This window comes from Euleptes europaea, chromosome 12, assembly GCF_029931775.1.
Source record: "Euleptes europaea isolate rEulEur1 chromosome 12, rEulEur1.hap1, whole genome shotgun sequence".
NCBI classification, from domain to species: Eukaryota; Metazoa; Chordata; class Lepidosauria; order Squamata; family Sphaerodactylidae; genus Euleptes; species Euleptes europaea.
Genome location: NC_079323.1, coordinates 62,747,311 through 62,766,517, shown reverse-complemented (window position 1 = coordinate 62,766,517; position 19,207 = coordinate 62,747,311). Strand labels below are relative to the sequence as shown.

General features: G+C 44.2%; 1 protein-coding gene across 3 annotated transcripts in view; it reads left to right on the top strand.

Moving 5' to 3' along the window:
* The window catches only part of DSCAM (DS cell adhesion molecule), a 439,612-nt gene that overhangs the window by 277,401 nt on the left and 143,004 nt on the right, over positions 1-19,207 (top strand). For all 3 annotated transcript variants that reach the window (XM_056858130.1, XM_056858129.1, XM_056858131.1), the window contains 3 exons: positions 2,559-2,755; positions 7,674-7,770; positions 9,678-9,806. In XM_056858130.1, coding sequence (XP_056714108.1) covers positions 2,559-2,755; positions 7,674-7,770; positions 9,678-9,806 — 423 coding nt within the window. The remainder of the gene's footprint in view (positions 1-2,558; positions 2,756-7,673; positions 7,771-9,677; positions 9,807-19,207) is intronic.

The window sequence follows — 19,207 nt, the reverse complement described above, 5'->3', positions numbered from 1 at the left end:
ATGCACTCTTTGAGTACAAGCTGTCAACTAGTTACAGATCCACCTAACAGTAATAGGATCTAAACCACATTTTCCCAATTTGTCAACAAGAATATTATATGGAACCTTATCAAAAGCCTTACTGAAATCAAGATAAACTATGTCTACAGCATTCTCCTGATCCAGCAAGGTAGTAACTTTCTCAAAAAAGGAGATAAGATTAGTCAGACATGACTGTTTGATGATTTGTTGGAAAACTTTTCCTGTTATAGAAGTCAAGCTGATGGGTCGGTAGTTACCCGGATCCTCCTTTTTCCCTTCTTGTGGGGACAACATTTGTCCACCTCCAGTCTGCTGGCACCTCACCTGTCCTCCAAGACTTCTAAAAAATAATGGACAGAGGCTCAGAAATTACATCTGCAAGTTCTTTGAGTTCCCTTGGATTCAGTTCATCTGGCTCTGAGGACTTTGTTTCATTTAAAGAAACCAGGTTTTTGTGCACTACCCCAATGCCAATCCTCGACTGCAAATCCTTTCCCTCATCATATGTTCTGTTTATGCCATGTTGAGCACCACTTCCCTCACAAGAAAAGTCTGAGGAAAAGTAGGAATTGATGTTCTGTGATAATTGTGAACCATTTCCCATACAGATACTGATGGAATTTTTAATGCCAAAGATAATGGGTAGGCCCTATTTCTCCACTTAGGAATAACCTCACTCTGCTTTACACCACCATTCCACTCAGCAGGGTTTGAACCTTTCCTCCAGTCTGCTGGAAGTGGCTCTTCCACTGGACGAAGAGTCACTTTTGTTGAAGGAAGGTTCTGAAAGCAGACCTGAGTAGAATTCTATATTCTGGCTGCTTGAGAAAAAAGTCTACACTGAGGTTTGTTACTTAAAAAAGAAGTAGTTCTTTATTGAAAGACAACACCATACTAGATAGGAAAGGAAGAATAAAGGCTTCTAGCTATATATATCTAAGCTAGGATGGAGAGAGAGTGTAGAAACCATGTCCAGCCCTCTTGGTGGATAGAGGAAGAGAGAAAGAGAAGGTAAGTGACCAGAACGAAGGAACCCCTGAAAATAGCATTCTGAATAACGAAGGGACAGCAACAGGAGTGGACAAAGGAAAGATCAGGGCACGCCCTTTACTGACTCTCTAGTGTCCTCCCCTGAGACTCCGCCATCTGTACTGGCATTAGGTGACATTGCACAGTCTGTTCCTTCCAACAGAATTCTTAGGCAGGAGGAAAGTTTCCAATGGAGAGGTAGGATACAAGCATGTGTGTGTATCTTATAGACATTTGGAGATGATTTCCAGTCTGTTTGGTTTTAAATTCTTTGTATAATTCAATCAGTTTATTTATTCAACCAATTTATTGATTTATTTGATTTTTATAAGACATTTGAATACTGCTTTTCCATATCACTGTATGACTTGGGTACAAACAAATACAAATTATTTTCATTTTATAGAACATAGTAATCTGCGAAAACATTAGATGTTTTTAGCCATAAGCAGAATAGAAAGGGCAGCTATTTGGAATAGCTCCTAACAATGCTATGGTAGTGTGTCATTCCTCACCAAATTCTTTCCTAGATTTTTCTGTAATGTTATCCACATGAGATCCATTTCTTGAAGCACAAACTACAACCTGTGTTCTTGTAGCTAGAAAATCAGTTTGTTATGGTTCAGAAACCTTTCCAGTGGGAAAGGCTGCATTCTGACATATTGTCATATACAAGCATCAATAGCTCTGACATGCGAAAAGGTCATGCCACCAAGCATTAGTATTTCAAAATAGCAATTAAAGTAACTAATTTAAAAGTGGCATATCCACACTACCCATAAACGATCCTGGGGGGTGGGAATGGGCAATGTTCTGTGTCTATGCAAGGCAGTTGTGCTGTCTTCAACCAAGATGCATAAAAGCATCTCATAACATAAAGCATGGTGTAGTGGTTACAGTGTCAGATCAGGTTCAAGCCTCACTCTGCCACAGAAGCTTGCTTAGGCCAGTCACACATTCTCAGCCTGACCTACCTCACAGGGTTGTTATGAGGATAAAATGGAGGAACAGAGAATAATGTTAGCCTCTTTGGGTCCCCACTGGGGAGAATGGCAGGGTGTAAATGAATTAAATACATAAATGCACTATAAGAGGACTGCTGTTTGAGTGTACAAACCTAAATCTCTCTTGGGTTACCAGAATAGTTCCACAATTCTATGGATTCTGGCTATAGATGTGACTTTCATATCTATGACCCATTGCAATCTCTAATGTTAGCCAAGCCCAGCCTCTCAGTAGTTATGTGGCACACCACAGATGTGCACTCCTGCTGCTATTTGCCTTTAGGGCTCTTTCCATCTGATTGTTTTGATATGAGATAACCCCCTCTTCACCATTTAAATAATTAAATAAATAAATAAATAAATAAAAGCACAAAATTTAGTCGATTGTAAGAAATAACAAGCAAGACTATCTAGTGAGACCTCTTTTACAGCACAGTTGCCATTTCTACTTCTCACATTCATATCAAGCTCTTAATTGGTGTGTTAATATTTTTGTATTTTTAGTTCCTGCTATGATAACCTCCTATCCAAACACCACCTTGGCAACACAGGGTCAGAAGAAAGAGATGAGTTGCACGGCACATGGGGAAAAACCCATCATAGTCCGCTGGGAGAAAGAAGACAGAATAATTAATCCTGAAATGTCCCGGTATCTTGTTTCCACAAAGGAAGTGGGTGATGAAGTGATCTCTACTCTACAGGTAATTTGACCAACGTGTTCTCTGCCTATTAGAGTGGTAGTTCTATCTAAACACAAATGACCTTGGACTTATTCTGTTTCTTGTCTGTGTTTATTCACAGGTGGTTTCCACACAGGGAGCAGCTTGTGTGGTTTCCCCATTGCTGGTAGGGTGCAGGTCAAGTTCAGTGGCAGCAGGGCTTCCACATGGCACGTTTCCTTGCCCCAGTCCCCCAGCAGTGGCCACCAAGGCTTCTGAATTAAAAAACACAACAAGGCCAGAATATCATTGTTTATTTACTTATTTTATTTATTTACATTGTTTACAGTCCACCTTTCTTCCTGAGAGTCAAGACAGATTACATCGTAAGTCAAATACGATCAACAGGATGGGACATCCAATGAACAACACAATAGGGTTTGGCCTATTTTGAGAAATAGGGTCCGGTTGTTTTGAGAAATAGGGTCTGGTTGTTTTGAGAAATCCGAAACAGGGTTGAAACAAACCTGAAAAAAAGCATAAGCATTTAAACATGACACTTTAAATGGTGTAAAACTTACATAGTCGGAACGTATTTGAAGTGATAGGCAGCAACACGGTAGTCTAGTCCCCAGTCCCTATCCTTTTAGCAATGCAATGTCCTGAATCATATCATTACAGTACACTCCTATTTCCCAGTGCAAAAAAGCCTTCTTGAACAATTCTGTTTTGCAAAGTGTGCAGAAAGCCAAGACAGTGGGAGCCTTCCTAACTTTGTCAAGCAGGACATTCCATAAGGTGAGGGCTTGTATTGATATATCATTAACAATAGGTGGAATAGGTTCTGAGAAAACCTAGCTGACGTTTTTTTTTTAAAGTAAGCCTCTAGCCCTTTCCATTGTGATGATATGCCTTTTCCCTTATATCTCCACAAAGGAAGATGCTAGAGACTTACTTTTTTGTAACGAGAGCTGGGAATTCACAGAACTGTTCCACCTATTGTTACAATGATATATCAATATGACGATATTTTAGTGTGCATTTTTACAAAAATAAAAAGCCAGTGGCAGGGGGGGAAATGGCTTCTGTGAGGACAGGTTCATAGAAAATCGCTGCCATGTGGATGGGAAGATTTGAAGATAAGAGGGTAAAGTATTCATCTTCTTTCAGGTGTTACACTGAAGTCACTGCTTGTGTGAAAGTGACCCCAGGATTAGGTCAGATATTCATGTTATTAATATAGATCAGTGTGATGATTATTAATCTCCTTAGTTACTGGATCATTGCCTTCCATTTAGAATGGTTTGTTTAGCTATATTCTAGCAATCTCACTATATGCCATGTGATTTCTGTGGGATATGAATAAACAGGAGTCTTGCAGCAAATTAAAGACTAACACAACCTTATTCCAGCATAAGCATCTGTAAACTAGAGCCCATTTACTCTGATGCATTTGAAGAAGTGGGCTCTAGTTCATAAAAACTGATGCTGGAATAACATTTTGTTAGTCTTTATGGAACCACGAACTCCTGTTTATCTTTGAAGCAACAGACTAACGTGGCTATCCCTCTGAAATTATGGTACACAAAATAGCCCTTTGAATTTCCAGCATTCACTTCTGTTACTGAGAACATCATGTATTTGAAAATAATGTTTCCCTAGGCCCCACTTGTGAACATCTATGAGTGAGTTATCTAAACTGTGTGGTATCCAGGCAGGCATCTGGATAATCATCATTTTGCATTTTAAAGCCAGATTAATAAATAGATAAAATAGTTACTGAAATAAAATGAGAGTAAAAAGTACATCACATGCAGTGCAGGAGTACAGTTTTTGTTTAATACAATATGTATACTGAAGTTTGAAGATGCTCATTCAACAACAGCTGATACTTTTAGGTTTTGGGGAAAGGCTTCAGAGATAATCAGAGCCTATAATAAGGATCTTGAATTAAGAGAAATCAAAATTGTTGTGTGTATTAATATTGAACCACAATTGCAAACTTGTAGCTCAGGTGTGTGTGTGTGTGTGTGTGTGTGTGTGAGAGAGAGAGAGAGAGAGAGAGAGATTTACCAAATAAATCTATAAAATACCAAGAGGCCATCTTAAAAAAACTGAAAGTAATGATTAATTAAAAACAAAGACCTTGAACTAAGAATAGAATGGAAAACAAATGGTTTTTTTTTCTTGCATAGGATGAGTAAATAAATAAAATGAATTTAATACTCAACTCAAGTTGCCAATGTGCATACAAAGAAAGCTAGCTACTGGTCAGAGGACAGGAGGATTTGAAAAGGTTTGGCCCAAGTCGAAATGTGGTGGAGCTTTTGATGTTATCATTACTAGCCCCTAATTCTAAATTCGTTTTTATAAATACTTCTAATAAATATAGAAAACGGCCTTCTGTTGAAAACAGAATATATATTTTATTATCCATTAAACACCAATGGCCAAAATGTTTATGTTTTCATCTTGAAGTACAAAATTTTACAAAAGGGCAATATGGAAAAATTGAAGGGTTTATGAATTAATAGGCAAATTATCACAGCAAGTTTACTCTTCAGTGTACAAGGAGAAACTTAAATAATTCCATCTCTACAACTGTGAGATTATAAACCATCATAAATTATCATATAAATAGTATCTCAGCCCTTAAAAATGGATGCAAAGCTCACTGATAATTGTTGAAGATGCAATTGTGTTAAAGCTTACGTTTAACCTTAAAATCAGTATTGGAGTCAAATAATTTCCATAGTATGTCATGTTACAATTTGAGGTTACATTTATAAGTATTTGTTGAGCTCTGTAAATTCGATTCCATCAGAATGGTAGTCCCTATTATATTATTGCTGCAAGAATAAACATGGCTTGTAGACGGAAGGGCAAAGAAGGCCCTGAGTTTGATTACTAGGGTTGCCAGCTCTGGGTTGGGAAATACCTGGAGATTTGGGGAGGGGGGTTGGAGCCAGAGGAGGGAGGGGTTTAGAAAGGGGATGGACTTCAGTGCCATAGAGTCCAAATGCCAAAGCAGCCATTTTCTCCAGGGGGACTAATCTCTGTCATCTAGAGATCAGTTGTTATAGCAGGAGATCTCCAGCTACCACCTGGAGGTTGGCAACCCTACTGATGACTAGTTGTGTATGTAGGGCATTGTCCACATATATGCACCGAGTAAGCATTAGGAAAGGAAAGGAAAATATTTTGTTTCTGAGTGGAATTTGTTTATACCATACTGGAATGTGTGTGTGTGTGTGTGGAACACATGGTAGTTTTGCTATTTGATCATTAATCCCCACTTGCAGTCTGAAGCAGGGAAATCCAGGCTAAGTTCCTTCTGCTGAAAGAGCAAAGAGACCCCAGTGAGTTAATTCTGAAGCCAGCCTCAGTATGTATAGCAGCATTAGGTCTCTTTACAAGGGAACTGTTTGTGTTTAGAATCATAGAATCATAAAGTCGGAAGGGACCACCAGGGCCATCAACCACCAACCCCCTGCACTATGCAGGAAATTCACAACTACCTCCCCCCTCCACACCCCTAGTGACCAGAAGATGGCCAAGATGCCCTCCCTCTCATCATCTGCCTAAGGTCACAGAATCAGCATTGCTGACAGATGGCCATCTTACTTCTTCTTAAAAACCTCCAGGAAGGAGAGCTTACCACCTCCTGAGGATGCCTGTTTCACTGAGGAACCGCTCTGTTAGAAAATTCTTCCTAATGTCTAGACAGAAACTCTTTTGATTTAATTTCAACCCGTTGGTTCTGGTCCGACCTTCTTGAGCAACAGAAAACAACTCGGCACCCTCCTCTATATGACAGCCCTTCAAGTACTTGAACATGGTTATCATATCCCCTTTCAGCCTTCTCCTCTTCAGGCTAAACATACCCAGCTCCTTCAACCTTTCCTCATAGGACTTGGTCTCCAGACCCCTCACCATCTTTGTTGCCCTTCTCTGGACACGTTCCAGCTTGTCTAAATCTTTCTTAAATTGTGGTGCCCAAAACTGAACACAGTACTCTAATTGAGGTCTAACCAGAGCAGAGTAAAGCGATACCAGCACTTTGCGTGATCTGGACACTGTATTTCTGTTGATGCAGCCCAAGACTGCGTTTGCCTTTTTAGTTACAGCATCACACTGCTGACTCATGTTCAGTGTTTGGTCTACTAAGACCCCAAGATCGTTTCCACACACACTACTGCTCAAACAAGTCTCCCCCGTCCTATAATTATACATTTGATTTTTCCTACCTAAATGCAGAATTTTACATTTGTCTTTGTTGCAGTACATTTTATTAGTTCTAGCCCATTTCTCCAGCCTGTCAAGATCATCTTGCATCTTGGCTTTGTCTTCTACCGTATTTGCTACCCCTCCCAATTTAGTATCATCTGCAAATTTAATAAGCATCCCCTCTATTCCTTCATCCAAATCATTTATAAATGATTTAGGAAGCCAGGAAGTCTTCAATATCTGAGTTTCACGTGAGGGGAAAGGGAAGATGTGACCCCAAGAACCTGTAGCAGCGCAATCCTTAGCAGAGTTATCCTTATCAATGTCAGTCATCTTTAAAGCGTGTAATTCTGTTTAAGACTGAACTGCATAGCTTTTTCCAATAACGACCAATCATGTTTTGCATTTATATCAAAATAGAGGCTAAATAAAATAATGCAATCTAAAAACAAGTAAAGAAGAACTGTACAATTGGAGTACTTCTACACTAGTAGCTCTTGTGTTTTGCTTGACAGTGTTTTGCTGCATTCTCCTCTCTTTTGGTTTGGGACTATATGGCTACAACGTTGCTGTTCATTCAGTCTAATTATGTATGTTATGTGCACCAAATGTGGTTTATTGTGCATAGAAAATTGTCATGTAGGATCACCTATCTTGGTGTAAATATATTTTGAAAATGAGTTTTACTTTATTTATTTATTTATTTATTTATTTTTCTCAATCTGCACTGTAGATTTTGCCAACGGTGCGAGAAGATTCTGGTTTCTTCTCCTGCCATGCTATCAATTCATATGGGGAGGACCGTGGAATAATTCAGCTCACTGTGCAAGGTAGGAAGAGGACAACATAAGGAAAAAAACACAGCTTTTGTAGTACAGTAAGTTTATGTCATGCTCAGAAATCTGTTGGGGGGTTCTAGTCCCTAAATAAATAGTGCCTGACCTTTTGGACATTAGAATTTGTATTATGATGTTTCAGCCTCTACTTTCTGTTTACACTGGAACAATCAAAGGAGAAATCTATCAATAAGCATGGAATATATCTCTTGAGAGAAGTAGATTTAAGTATTTGGGGTCAATTTAAACATGATGATGACACCATGGGAACCAATAGAAAGCACCTATTTGGGTTGGGGTTCCACCTAGCAGATTTAAAGGACTCTCAGTTCATGTGCCATCCCTTATGCAACCAGCATTTGCTGATCAGCACAACATGCAGGTGCTTCATATCTCAGGCAGGTGCTTCATATCTTAAAACACATGAGTTTTAAGAAGCCCAATAAATGCCATTATCACTGCTTGGAACCCCAGGGCAGGTAAGTGCTTTTCGGCTGTTTCTGCATGGCCATTCATGTTTCAGGCCACTCCTGTTCTTAATATATAGGCTTAAAATATGAAATACTTATGTGTGAGTAAACATAATTGACGTCACTGAGACTTAATCTGCATTCTAGTAGCTCTAGATCTCCAAAGCCCAAATAGGCTGAAGTAGTACAAAAACAATATGATTTTCTTTCTGAAGAAGGAACAGTAAACCTGCAGTATATTTAGAAACAAAATGTTTCACGTTTAATCAATCAAAGGCATCCTGGCAACTGCAGTGTATTTTTACATTTGTAGTTGGAATGTCCCCAGGCTGGGTTCTCCCTATGATATTTCTTGGGGAGGGGGTACTCAGGCAGAGATCGGCAGGCCCTGGAATGGGTGAGGTGATGCCCTGTCAAATGCTAGGCTGAAATATAAATCAGCCACTGGGCTCTGCTTGCCGTGCATACAACACTTGCTCACATGCTTGTATGCCTTGGAGCTTACATGTAAGATGCCAGATATAATCAGAACTCACAAACCACCTTTCTCCCAACCGCTAGTTTTCTGCTGCTGCAGTTTTCATCAGTTCCTACAAGTACACAGAAGTCCAGGACTTCTCGATAAAGTCAGATTCTGATTCTCATTTACAGTGATATGAGTGATACTATAAGTAATATAAATGAGCTATCAAAAATGAGAAAATATGTAAATGATAGATGTTCATGCAGCATGGAAGAGTCTGAGTGCATACATTAAGAATTATATTTATTTATTTATATTCTGGTTGAGTAATTAAGCTAGAATAACTGTTCATTACAAACTATTAGAACTGATTTTGCCTTCATGGTCTAGTAGAGATCCAAATATACACATGCACACAAAGAATAGGGAACATGCAACATTTTCTTCCCCTCCTTTCTTTAACTTCCAATACTGTTAATGTGTTATGTTACTTTGTAGATGTAAGTCTAGTCACACACTGGGTTTAAGCCTATGCTGTTCAACTTTACATATAAAGAAATTGGAACAACACTGCTCACTCACTGACACACACACACATTCAATTTTAAAAGTATTATCTCATTGATTCATTTACATTTACTATTGATATCTCCCTATAATGTGAATTTTATAGCCTAGATCAACTTAGGGAGAAAGTAGCATTCTTATAGTCATATGGAGTATGGTTAACATGGGATTCTAAAATAAGATAACATTCAGAGACAAAGTGATTCTCTTATTTTAAACAAAATAGTACCTTTCCTCCTTAAGGGAATTAGATGGGCTAAATGGAGGTACAAGTCTGTAGGTGCAGAAAATGGAGAGCTGTCTTCTGTTGACAAGCTATATTTATTGTACCATGCTCCTTGATGTAGCTTACACAGATGTTTCCTTCCATTAACTAAAGCAGAGCCTTTCTCTTTGCCCAGAACCTCCAGATCCTCCTGAAATAGAAATTCGGGAAGTGAGAGCCCGCAGCATTGCCCTCAGATGGACCATGGGATTTGATGGAAACAGTCCAATCACAGGCTATGATATAGAATGCAAGAACAAATCTGGTAAGAAGTCCTTGTTATCTATCACCTGTACTTTTAAGGCATGTGATTTGTCTGGTGGTGTAATATTTTAACATCATTTATAAAAGCTTCTCACTTTCAACATTTCAGAACCCTTAAATGTGGTCATTGTGTGTGCCATTGATGTCCTGAGTTGAGAGAGGTTAAATCAGACATGGTGCTAAGAGATCTGTGAGTGGGTTTTTAGTCACAAATAACAGCTGTGGGGCTAAGCACCTTTAACCCTTCCCCCAAGATGTTTTCCCAACCTCCAGCTTCAGAGCAGTTATTTTCCCCATTTGAAGAAACACACCAGCCATCATATAGACTTCTGCAGATGCAATAATTCCAGATGCTGAAAGGCATATCTCCTGAGATGGACTTTTCTCCCTTCCTTCTTAAATGTTCCCCTTCATGCTTTCCCAGTGTCACTGCTGCTCTGGAAAAGAAGGCTCTTGTTATTGTTGGGGACATCATTTGAAGAAGTATGATAAGAACCAAACCCATTAAGAAAATGAGCTGGCAGGTATAGTGATCTAAGGGTGTATAAAGAAAACCTCTGAGGAGAAAATACAAACATGTCATATGACCCCCTGGAGGGGTGAACTAAACACAAAATATTTTGTAAACACGCCCGAATAAATTACTTCAACTGAAATTATTGATTTACAACGGGAATAACATTTATGTCTAAGGGCCAATTCAATTTATACAAAATTCTTGGCCACCATGAGGAAATCGTATCACCAAGGGTTCTGTGCCTCCCAGGCACCAGAGGGCTGTATTCCAATTGCAACCATAGAGTGTATGAAGAAGGGGCTTTATTCTGGCCCCACCACACAAACACACACACCTCATTTGAAATGAGGAGTTGCTGGGGAGCTACTGTTTGCTCCATTACGAAACTTACATTGCACCTCTGCGGAGCCATTTCATTTCTTGGAAGGGGCACAGGGGGTAGACTGAAGCTCCTTCTCCACAGGTACTGCAGCTATGATTGGAATACAGCCCCTGTGAAGCTGGGAGTTACAGAACTCCCGGTATATATTAGGGATGTGCACCTTTAGAAAAAATCAGTATTTTGGGGATCCAGATATCAAGGAGCCAAAAATATTGGTATCCCCAGCTTCCTAGGTTCCAAATACCAGTTTAATATTCAGATCTGTTCCCCCACCCCCATCCCGGGATTCCAATATTATTCAGCTCCATTATTCCCTATGGTGAATCTTTCTGGATAGGTGGAGGAGCTTTGTTTTGACCAAATTAGACCAAAATTGCAGCAGAGCTGCTGGTGTCTTTCCTTTAAGTAACCCCTGAAGTTCAAGTGAATTGGACCCAAGAGGTCCAATACTTTGGGCCCCTGAACAAGGTGCCCCCAATCGTCCCCCATTGCTTGCTATGGGGTGAGGATTCCATGCTTTCTCCAGGGCAAAGAATAGCCAAAGACAGCATAGCAAATAACGCAACTCCTGGCCAAAAGTGTCTCAAAGCAGACAGAACCAATAAGTCCAAAGAACCAATGCAGAACCAGGGAATCCCAGCAGAAGTGTGGGACAATATGGCAATCTGAAACGTATAACCCAAGGATCCAACCCAATGTCAAACCAGAGAATTGTCCAAGGCAAGTGGTATAGGAACATTGTTGCAAGTCCAACAAATGTAAGAGAATCTGAGCCAATGTACACCTGATAAACAAAGGCCATATTAAACACAATCAAAGGCCATATTAAACACAAGAATCTGCCACAACCCACACACCTGGCACAAACCAACTCATGCAAAGAATACAATGTTGCAAAACCAACAAAACCAATTTGAAGGACAGCATCGAAGTGAAACCAACACAGCAAGCCAATACAAAGCCCAGAAAGGCACAGACACACAGAGAAAAAATAACAAAAAAACAGTCATGGGAGCCTTCAGATGCTGGCTCCAAATATTCATGGCTAATCTTGAATATTTCCAGGATTTTTCCGGACCCATTTTCCGTTATCCTGGAAAATCCCAGATAACATCTGGACACCTGAATATATCCAGAAAATATCAGTATGAGGTTTTTTAAATACTTATTCAGACCAGATATGTTTGAAAGCACATCCCTAGTACACATTTGAAACAAACTTGGTATGATGGCCATGAGGATTTTGTATTGTTTGAATTGGTGCTATTTATCAATGTCAGGTAGGTTATTGTCTGTATGTTGTTACAAGCAAATGATGTAGCCAAATGTGGTATTGATAGTAAAGTAAATACTGTTAGAGCCCATTCGTAAAGGGAGGGGGCTGAAACTCCTCTGGGGTGTGACCCTATGCCGGTGTAGGTGCCACATTATCACAAAATATGGTGCCATCTATGCCGGCACAGGGGCAAATATGCTGGTGTCCGAGCGCTGCCAGGTGCTGCTGCCAATACATCCATGCTAGCAGGTCTTTCCTTTCCGGGAAAGCCCACGCTAGCATGGGAGGGCATTCCCAGGGCATTCCCAGGGGTGGAGCTGCCTTTAGGCAGCTTCCACAGCCCTGTCACCCCGGGAACGCCCCCTTGAGCGACAGCGAGACTGTGCCACCTTTTTCAGTGGTGCTGTCCCGTTGTTGGCAATGGGGGATTTCTCCCCTTCTAAAATTATTTTTATTTTTGCAGGCCTCTTTTTCCCTCCGAAACTGCCCCCCTTCAGGATTGAACTGTTAGAGAAGTTGGTATAGCACAGAAGCTGAGAGAGTGAGGTCTGAACCATGAACTCACAAGGGGTCCCCAGACAAGCCGCCGTCTCATAGCTTCAGTCCCTTCTCCTCCCTCAGAACTATGATGGGGGATAATATTACTGACCTACCTTTATAGGGTTGCTGCGATGAAATGAAAGAAGATAATGTATGTAAAACACTTCAAGCATTTTAAAGTGCTGTGCTCATGCTAATGTTACCCTGACATTATACAAATAATACCATATTAATATTACTATATGTATTTCAGTTTCCCCCCAACATTCATTTTAATTGGAATAAACTTGATTTTTTTACAATTAAAATGAATGCTGGGGGAAAACTAAAATACATATAGTAATATTTGTTTAGTATAGTTTATTCCTAGCCTTCATAATATTCAGAAATTTAGGTCAACTAGTAAAAGTTGTCTGCTTACATTCTAGGGTAGATGCTTGACACTGTTGTGTCCTTCTTGCCCAACATATGAAGTCCCAACCTTCCCTGAATATGTACTCCTGTAGACAAGCCACATTTGTAAATGGATGTTCACAGGTGTGCCAAAAGTAATTCCTATGGTCAAGGCTGTAGGATTTTACTCACCGCTACCACCATGGAAATTGTTGCTGGCCAGCTATATTGCCATATAACTCAGATTATGTTACTGCCTGGCAGCTAATTCTATACATTTTTTTTTATGTAGGAAGTGCTTGTATGGAAGAAAAAAGTTTGTGGCTATCATCAAATGCCTGTGTCCCACATATGCATTAGAGCATTGCATTGAATTCTTAAGGCATGACAAAAATAGCTGATTACTGAGAATTCAGTGTTGCTACTGGTTGCTAAATGTATGGATGCTGATGTGAGTTTACTGTCTGATTACTGTGAATGGGGCTATTCCTATGGTTTTTTCTAAAAGTGTTGTAAGAACAAAAGAAAAGCCATGCTGGATCAGACCAAGGCCCATCAAGTCCAGCAGGCTGTTCACACAGTGGCCAACTTTGCAATGCTTTTGTATGGAGGAGGGGGTGACCTCTTCCAGACCTCATAAAATCAGATGCCCTGACCCGATCTTCACCAAACCTGGGGGTTCTTGCAAGGAGAGTCCCTTCAAGCTACCCTGAGAATTTGGGACCTCTACCTCCAAAAATGTCCCCACAGAGCTTTGCAAAAGAATCCCCATGGACTTTAATGGGTGGTAAAATTTCCTAGCCCATTTTCTCACCATTGCTTTCAGTGGGCCCATTGAAAGCAATGGGAGGACAGGTCTAAGTTCTAGTGTAAAAGCAAAGACAAGCACAGGCCAATACCTCCCTCCTGAACAACTCACGCAAGCCCTACACAACCACCAGACACCAACCTAGCAGCACAACAAACCACATAGAGAAGTCTAATGGAGCCAAGACTTTTTACAAAAACCCTGAAACACAACATACCACAACAAAATCAAAAGTGGGGGCCCTTTTGCCATCCCATACAAAACCTACACTATGCGCAGGGCAGAGGCCAGACACCAGCACCCAGGCATGCTCTGCCAGCACACGCCCCTCATACACACAAAACCTATGTCCAGCCACACAATGCCAGGTCTGGGGGCACTGCTGCCAGCCCAGATGTGGCACCAACCAAGCCAATCTAACGCACTGTGCAAAACCTGACAACAACAACCAGGCACGCCACAAAGATACACATACCCACACTTTTCCCTTGTAAGGAAGGCCTCAGAAAGTGAGAGGGGTTCGTTATACACCCAGATCCTCCTCTCTCTGCAGTCTCACACATCATCACACAGCCCACTAGGTGGAAACTGTGGTGCTGCAGCTGCCTTTCATCATCACTGGCTCTCCTCTTCCCACCTCCCACCCCTGCAAAGAAGAAAGTTATGGGGTACACACTTGAAGAGCTTTATTATTGTGGTAGCCACTCTGTTGGTTTCTGCTGTGTAACATATGTTTAAAATGCTGGCCCCTATCCTACTGTGTCCCTTTCATCTCTGAAGAGACGAGGAACAGTTTTGGTGCAGCTGCACCAATCTCAGCAGCATGCAAATTTGGTGTGGGTTGCCTGTCCAAGGGGCTGAGTGTGTGAGCTGAAAACCGCCTTCACCATTTCTCTGTGGTGCATGGCCACAAAGGGTCAATGGAGGCCTCGGTGTGCTTGCAGGTGTGTTCGAGGTGGCATTAGGGGTTGGGGAGGGGAGACTGCCAATCCAATTGGGAATCTGACCTGCCACTCCTTTCTAATGATGATGACTTTTTATTCTGGGAAAAGCGTTTCACCCAAACTTCTTAAGACAGGCCCTGAGGAAATGCAGGCACAAGCATGTGCTGACCTCAGTCATCCTCATAGTCCAGAACTGGGAAGCCAAACAGAGGCAAGTTGACCCTGAGGAAGACTAACTGCTCTGCATGCCAGGGTGCCAGGCATGAGCAATGTGGGCTGAGTGTGTCACCCAAATGGGAAAAAAGGCGCTCGCTCTGGATGCTCATTGGCGAGTAAGAGAGGAGCCTCTGGGCCACTAGAGAGAGGTCCGGCCAGACCGACTCCTTCATGGCCCAGTAGCTCAGCAGACTTGTGGACTGCGACTTGTAGGGCTCCGCAAAGTACTCCCTCACTATCGCAGCCACTGTGTCCTGTCTCATGCGCCTTGTCCTCACAGAGGGGCCGAGTGCCCACCCGATGAGCTCCATCTCCAGGCTCATCTTGGTGGTTGTCTGGGGGAGGGGGGCTGGCAGGTTGGGGGAGGTTGGGGATAAGCAGCAGAGGAGCTGCTTGGGGCCCCTCCCCCCTCCTCCCCTGGCAAGGTCCCCCTTTGGGCTTGCATTTGCTGCCCACGCTGGGAGAGCTCTTCTCTCCAGTGCACCAGCTGGTTGGCCCATTCAGCGATGCTGCCCTTGATGTGCAGGTCACCACACATGTTCACCATCATGTAGACCAGCTGCTGGGCGAGAGGCTGAAGACCGTTTTGCAGCCTCAGCACCAGCTCGCACTGCTGAAAGGTACTCTGCACATCCTTTGGCTGGCTCAAGAAACTTGGCCATCCTCTCATGAAGTGTGTGCGTCATAGGAATGACCAGCGCCAGTGTTGCTGTGTCAGAAAAGAGCAACTGTGTGTAGTCCTTAAAGGGCTGAAGGACCTCCACAGTTTGAGAGATAGTCAGCCAGTCATCCCGGCTGAGCTGGCTCTCTGTCCACAACACATTGCTCTCTCAGAACAATGCCCTGAGGCTCTGGCATGCCTTCCTGGGTCTGCATATCACACATCAGAAAGTTGTCCTTCACACTGCGTGAGAAGTGACCCGTGAGATGCCAGCATTTCATAATGAGATGCTGGAAAGCACGAGTTGCGGCGTCCAGTGTGGATTCTTCTGTGGAGGAGCCCATGCCCAGGGCATCCTTCACCACAAGGTGGAGAAGGTGGGCCACACAGTAAATCCATGCCTCCAGGCCCAATGCCGCTGCTGCCACCCAGATGTTTTTGCTGCCGTCCGTCACCATGAAGCCCATGGTGACATCATTGTCTACCCAGGATGCTAACTGTCATCTCATGGCAGCGGTGATGTTGTCTGATGTGTGTGCCACATCGAACTTCTCAGCATGAAGCATAGCCTGGTGATAGCCAGCCCATTGGCGCTAACCCTATCTAGATCTGCTCCCCACAGCCACACCCAGAAGCTAGTCAGGTTGCCACCAGTGCGCAGTTAGGGAGAGGTCCCCATGTTGCAACTGCAGGCTACTCCAGATGTTGGATGTGAAGTGCACAGTTCTCCCAGCAGCGCAGGAAATCTCTGCCTTCACATATGCCCTGGCGGCCCTGTACAATGAGGGTATCATGTCCCTGCTCAACATGGTGCAAGCAGGGAGCGTGTACCAGGGAGCCAGGTCATGGAGCACCCTTTGGAAGCCGGCATTCTCTACGATGCTGAAGGGCTGTCCGTCAAGGGCGATCATCTCGCTGATGAGACAAGTGAGCCTTCTTGCTGCTGCCTTAACCCCACCTCTTGCCACTCTACTGGCGCCACCCTCACCAAGCACCTCAGACAGGTGCTTGGTGTTCTTTCCCAACCAGAGCCGCTGCACTGTGTGCAGCGAGGAGAGCACAAGGTGAGGGCAGTGATTGCCTCTCCCCTTGGCTGGCTCCTGGCTTTTTGGCCACCGGCGCACCAGCCTCTCTCCCCCTGAATAAGCACCAAGTGGTGGTGCTTCATCAAATGGTTCCAGAGTCCAGAGGTGGAGAGATGATTAAGGTCTCTCCCTCAACTGACCTGGGCCCTATGGAGCTGGCACTCTGCGAAACATGTATCCTCCACCACCTGGAAGTGTTTCCAGACTGAGGATGTGAGGGGGCACCTACGTGGACGGGCTGCTGCAGGTGCCACAGGAGCAGCCTGCCTAGAGGTGCTTGGGGTAGACATGCCATGTCTAGGGAACCCAGAGAAAGATGGAAGCGGGGGAAGGGGTTGAGATGGCCGCACCTCTGACTGCACCCCCATCTTTTCCTCTTGCGCCTCCTCCACTCTTTCCTCCTGTCTCCCCTTGGAAGGACTGCTGGGGTGTGAAGGAGGCAAAGTCAATGGTTGGTCCAGTGACTGTGCAACCTCCTGCACCACCCCCCTGGAATTGGGGTTGAGCTCCAAAAGACGCTTGTCCAAGAAGCTCAGCCCCAAAGACACCCCAGGTTGCTCCTCCTCCCCCTGCTGCTTCTGGGAAGGCTCAACAACAGCAGCAGGAGGAGGGACAGCCTGAGCAGCAGACCCCCGCTCAATGCCAGCACCTGCAGTCACCTGCATGGGTGAGGCAGCTCCAGAGCCCCCCTCTGCAAAGAGAATCGTGTGTGGATTCTTCATTGCCGGCTATGGAGCTGGTCTCCACACAGATCGGAGGGGAGCCGCAGCCCTCCCCCTCCACCCCTCTAGTTTTCTCCTTCGCTTTGTCTTCAGGGCCCTTCTGACCTACACCCCTACGACTCATTGTTCCCCTGGGCCAAACTCTGGCTATCTGTAATGCAGAGAAGATGAAGGGCCTAGCTAGCTGTCCTGGACTACAATCAGTCCCTGCCCTGAAAACATTTTATGAACCCTCCCCCAAGCAAACTAAAAAAATTTTTGCAAACAAAAAGAGGCCCTAACCTAACCTCCACTTAATAATTTCTGGTTGGTTTGTTTGGTTTTTTAAACAATTACCTGGTGATCCTGGTCTAGAGACCTGTCTAAGTTTAACCGCTCACACTGTCCTGGAGATGGAATCAGGAAACTTTGTAAAAAGAGGAAGTACCTACACTGAGGATATATTAAACCAGTGATGGCAAACCTTTTAGAGACCGAGTACCCAAACTGCAACCCAAAACCCACTTATTTATTGCAAAGTGCCAACACGGCAATTTAACCTGAATACTGAGGTTTCAGTTTAGAAAAAACAACTTCCCTGGACTCCCAGCTGGGCGGCGGGGAGTGCAGGAAAGGGGGCAGGGGCTTTGAACTGCTCCGCTGTGGCAGGTCGCTCCGAACCCCGCTGGCCTTACTCCCTAGTAAACACGCAGATCATGTGGGGCGCGCAGGGGATCACGTTCAAATGGCGCCTCAGATAAATCCTCAGAAGATTTATCGCTCTGGTCCTCCTCCTGCCGTTCAGTGGCTTACCCCCGAGTAAGCATCCACAGGCTGGTGCCGGATGGACGGCCGATCTCCTATCGTAGTGAGTGCCCCTAAGTTAAATCGGGTTTGCTCGCAAGTAAGCAGGCTTAGGATTGCCCGTTTAAAGACAGCACAATCCTTAAAAACAAACAGCAAGAAAAACTCACTTGGAAATAAGTCCCCGCTATTGCGCTGGGGCTCCTTTCCGAGTCGTTTTTCAAACTCGCCAGTGGCGCAGCACGATCCTAAACACAGAAACAAGTTTTAACGGCGCTTCCCCTCCAACACACGCGCAGGGGACACGGCCTTGGGGATAGCCTTGAGATCAATAGACGTGCCACTAAAGTCGGCCTGGGCACTTCACAACGCTGCCAAACCCCTGAAGAAAACAATCCCCCCAACAGTCATTTGGGGGGGGGGGAAATGACGGGATGATCCCCAGGCTGCGTTAACTCCTCTCCCCTTCGCCCCCCAGATCTCCGGGCGGCACGTTCCCTTGCAGATCCTTGCCTTTCAAATCCCGCCTGGTCGTTTCCTTCGCCCCCAATTTTGCAAACAAAACAGTTTCTTTCTCAGATCTCTAGAGACGAAGGTTTTCTTATCGGCTTTTAAAATCAGGCTCGCCACTAGTTGTGCAAACCCCCCCCCCCCCCACAAACACTTTTTTATTTTGCAAAATGCACGCGTTGCTCCGTTTTTCCCCAAAACCCTGTCCCCCCTTCCACCTGTTTGCAATGTGTTTGCACCGAGAGAGAGTGCGCGCGAGCGCAGCCCGGGCTGCCTTGCAAACAGTCAGCAGCCCGGGCTCAGGATCGTGCCATGGGAAGCGGCTGGAAGGAGCGGCCACGCCACCTGCTGCAGCTGGCCCCTCCTGCCAGTCCCTGCACCAGCTGCCAGAGAGTTGGGACCGGAATGCAGTGGGGTGGCGGGAGGGAGAGGCTTTGCAAATTCAAAAGCAGCAGCTGAGGATGCAGCAGCCACGGCAGCTGCCCGGGACAGAAGTCCTGGCAGACTGGAGCGGGGGGGGAGTTTGGAGGGGCTTTTCTGGCCACCGGTGGCAGCAGCACCAGCA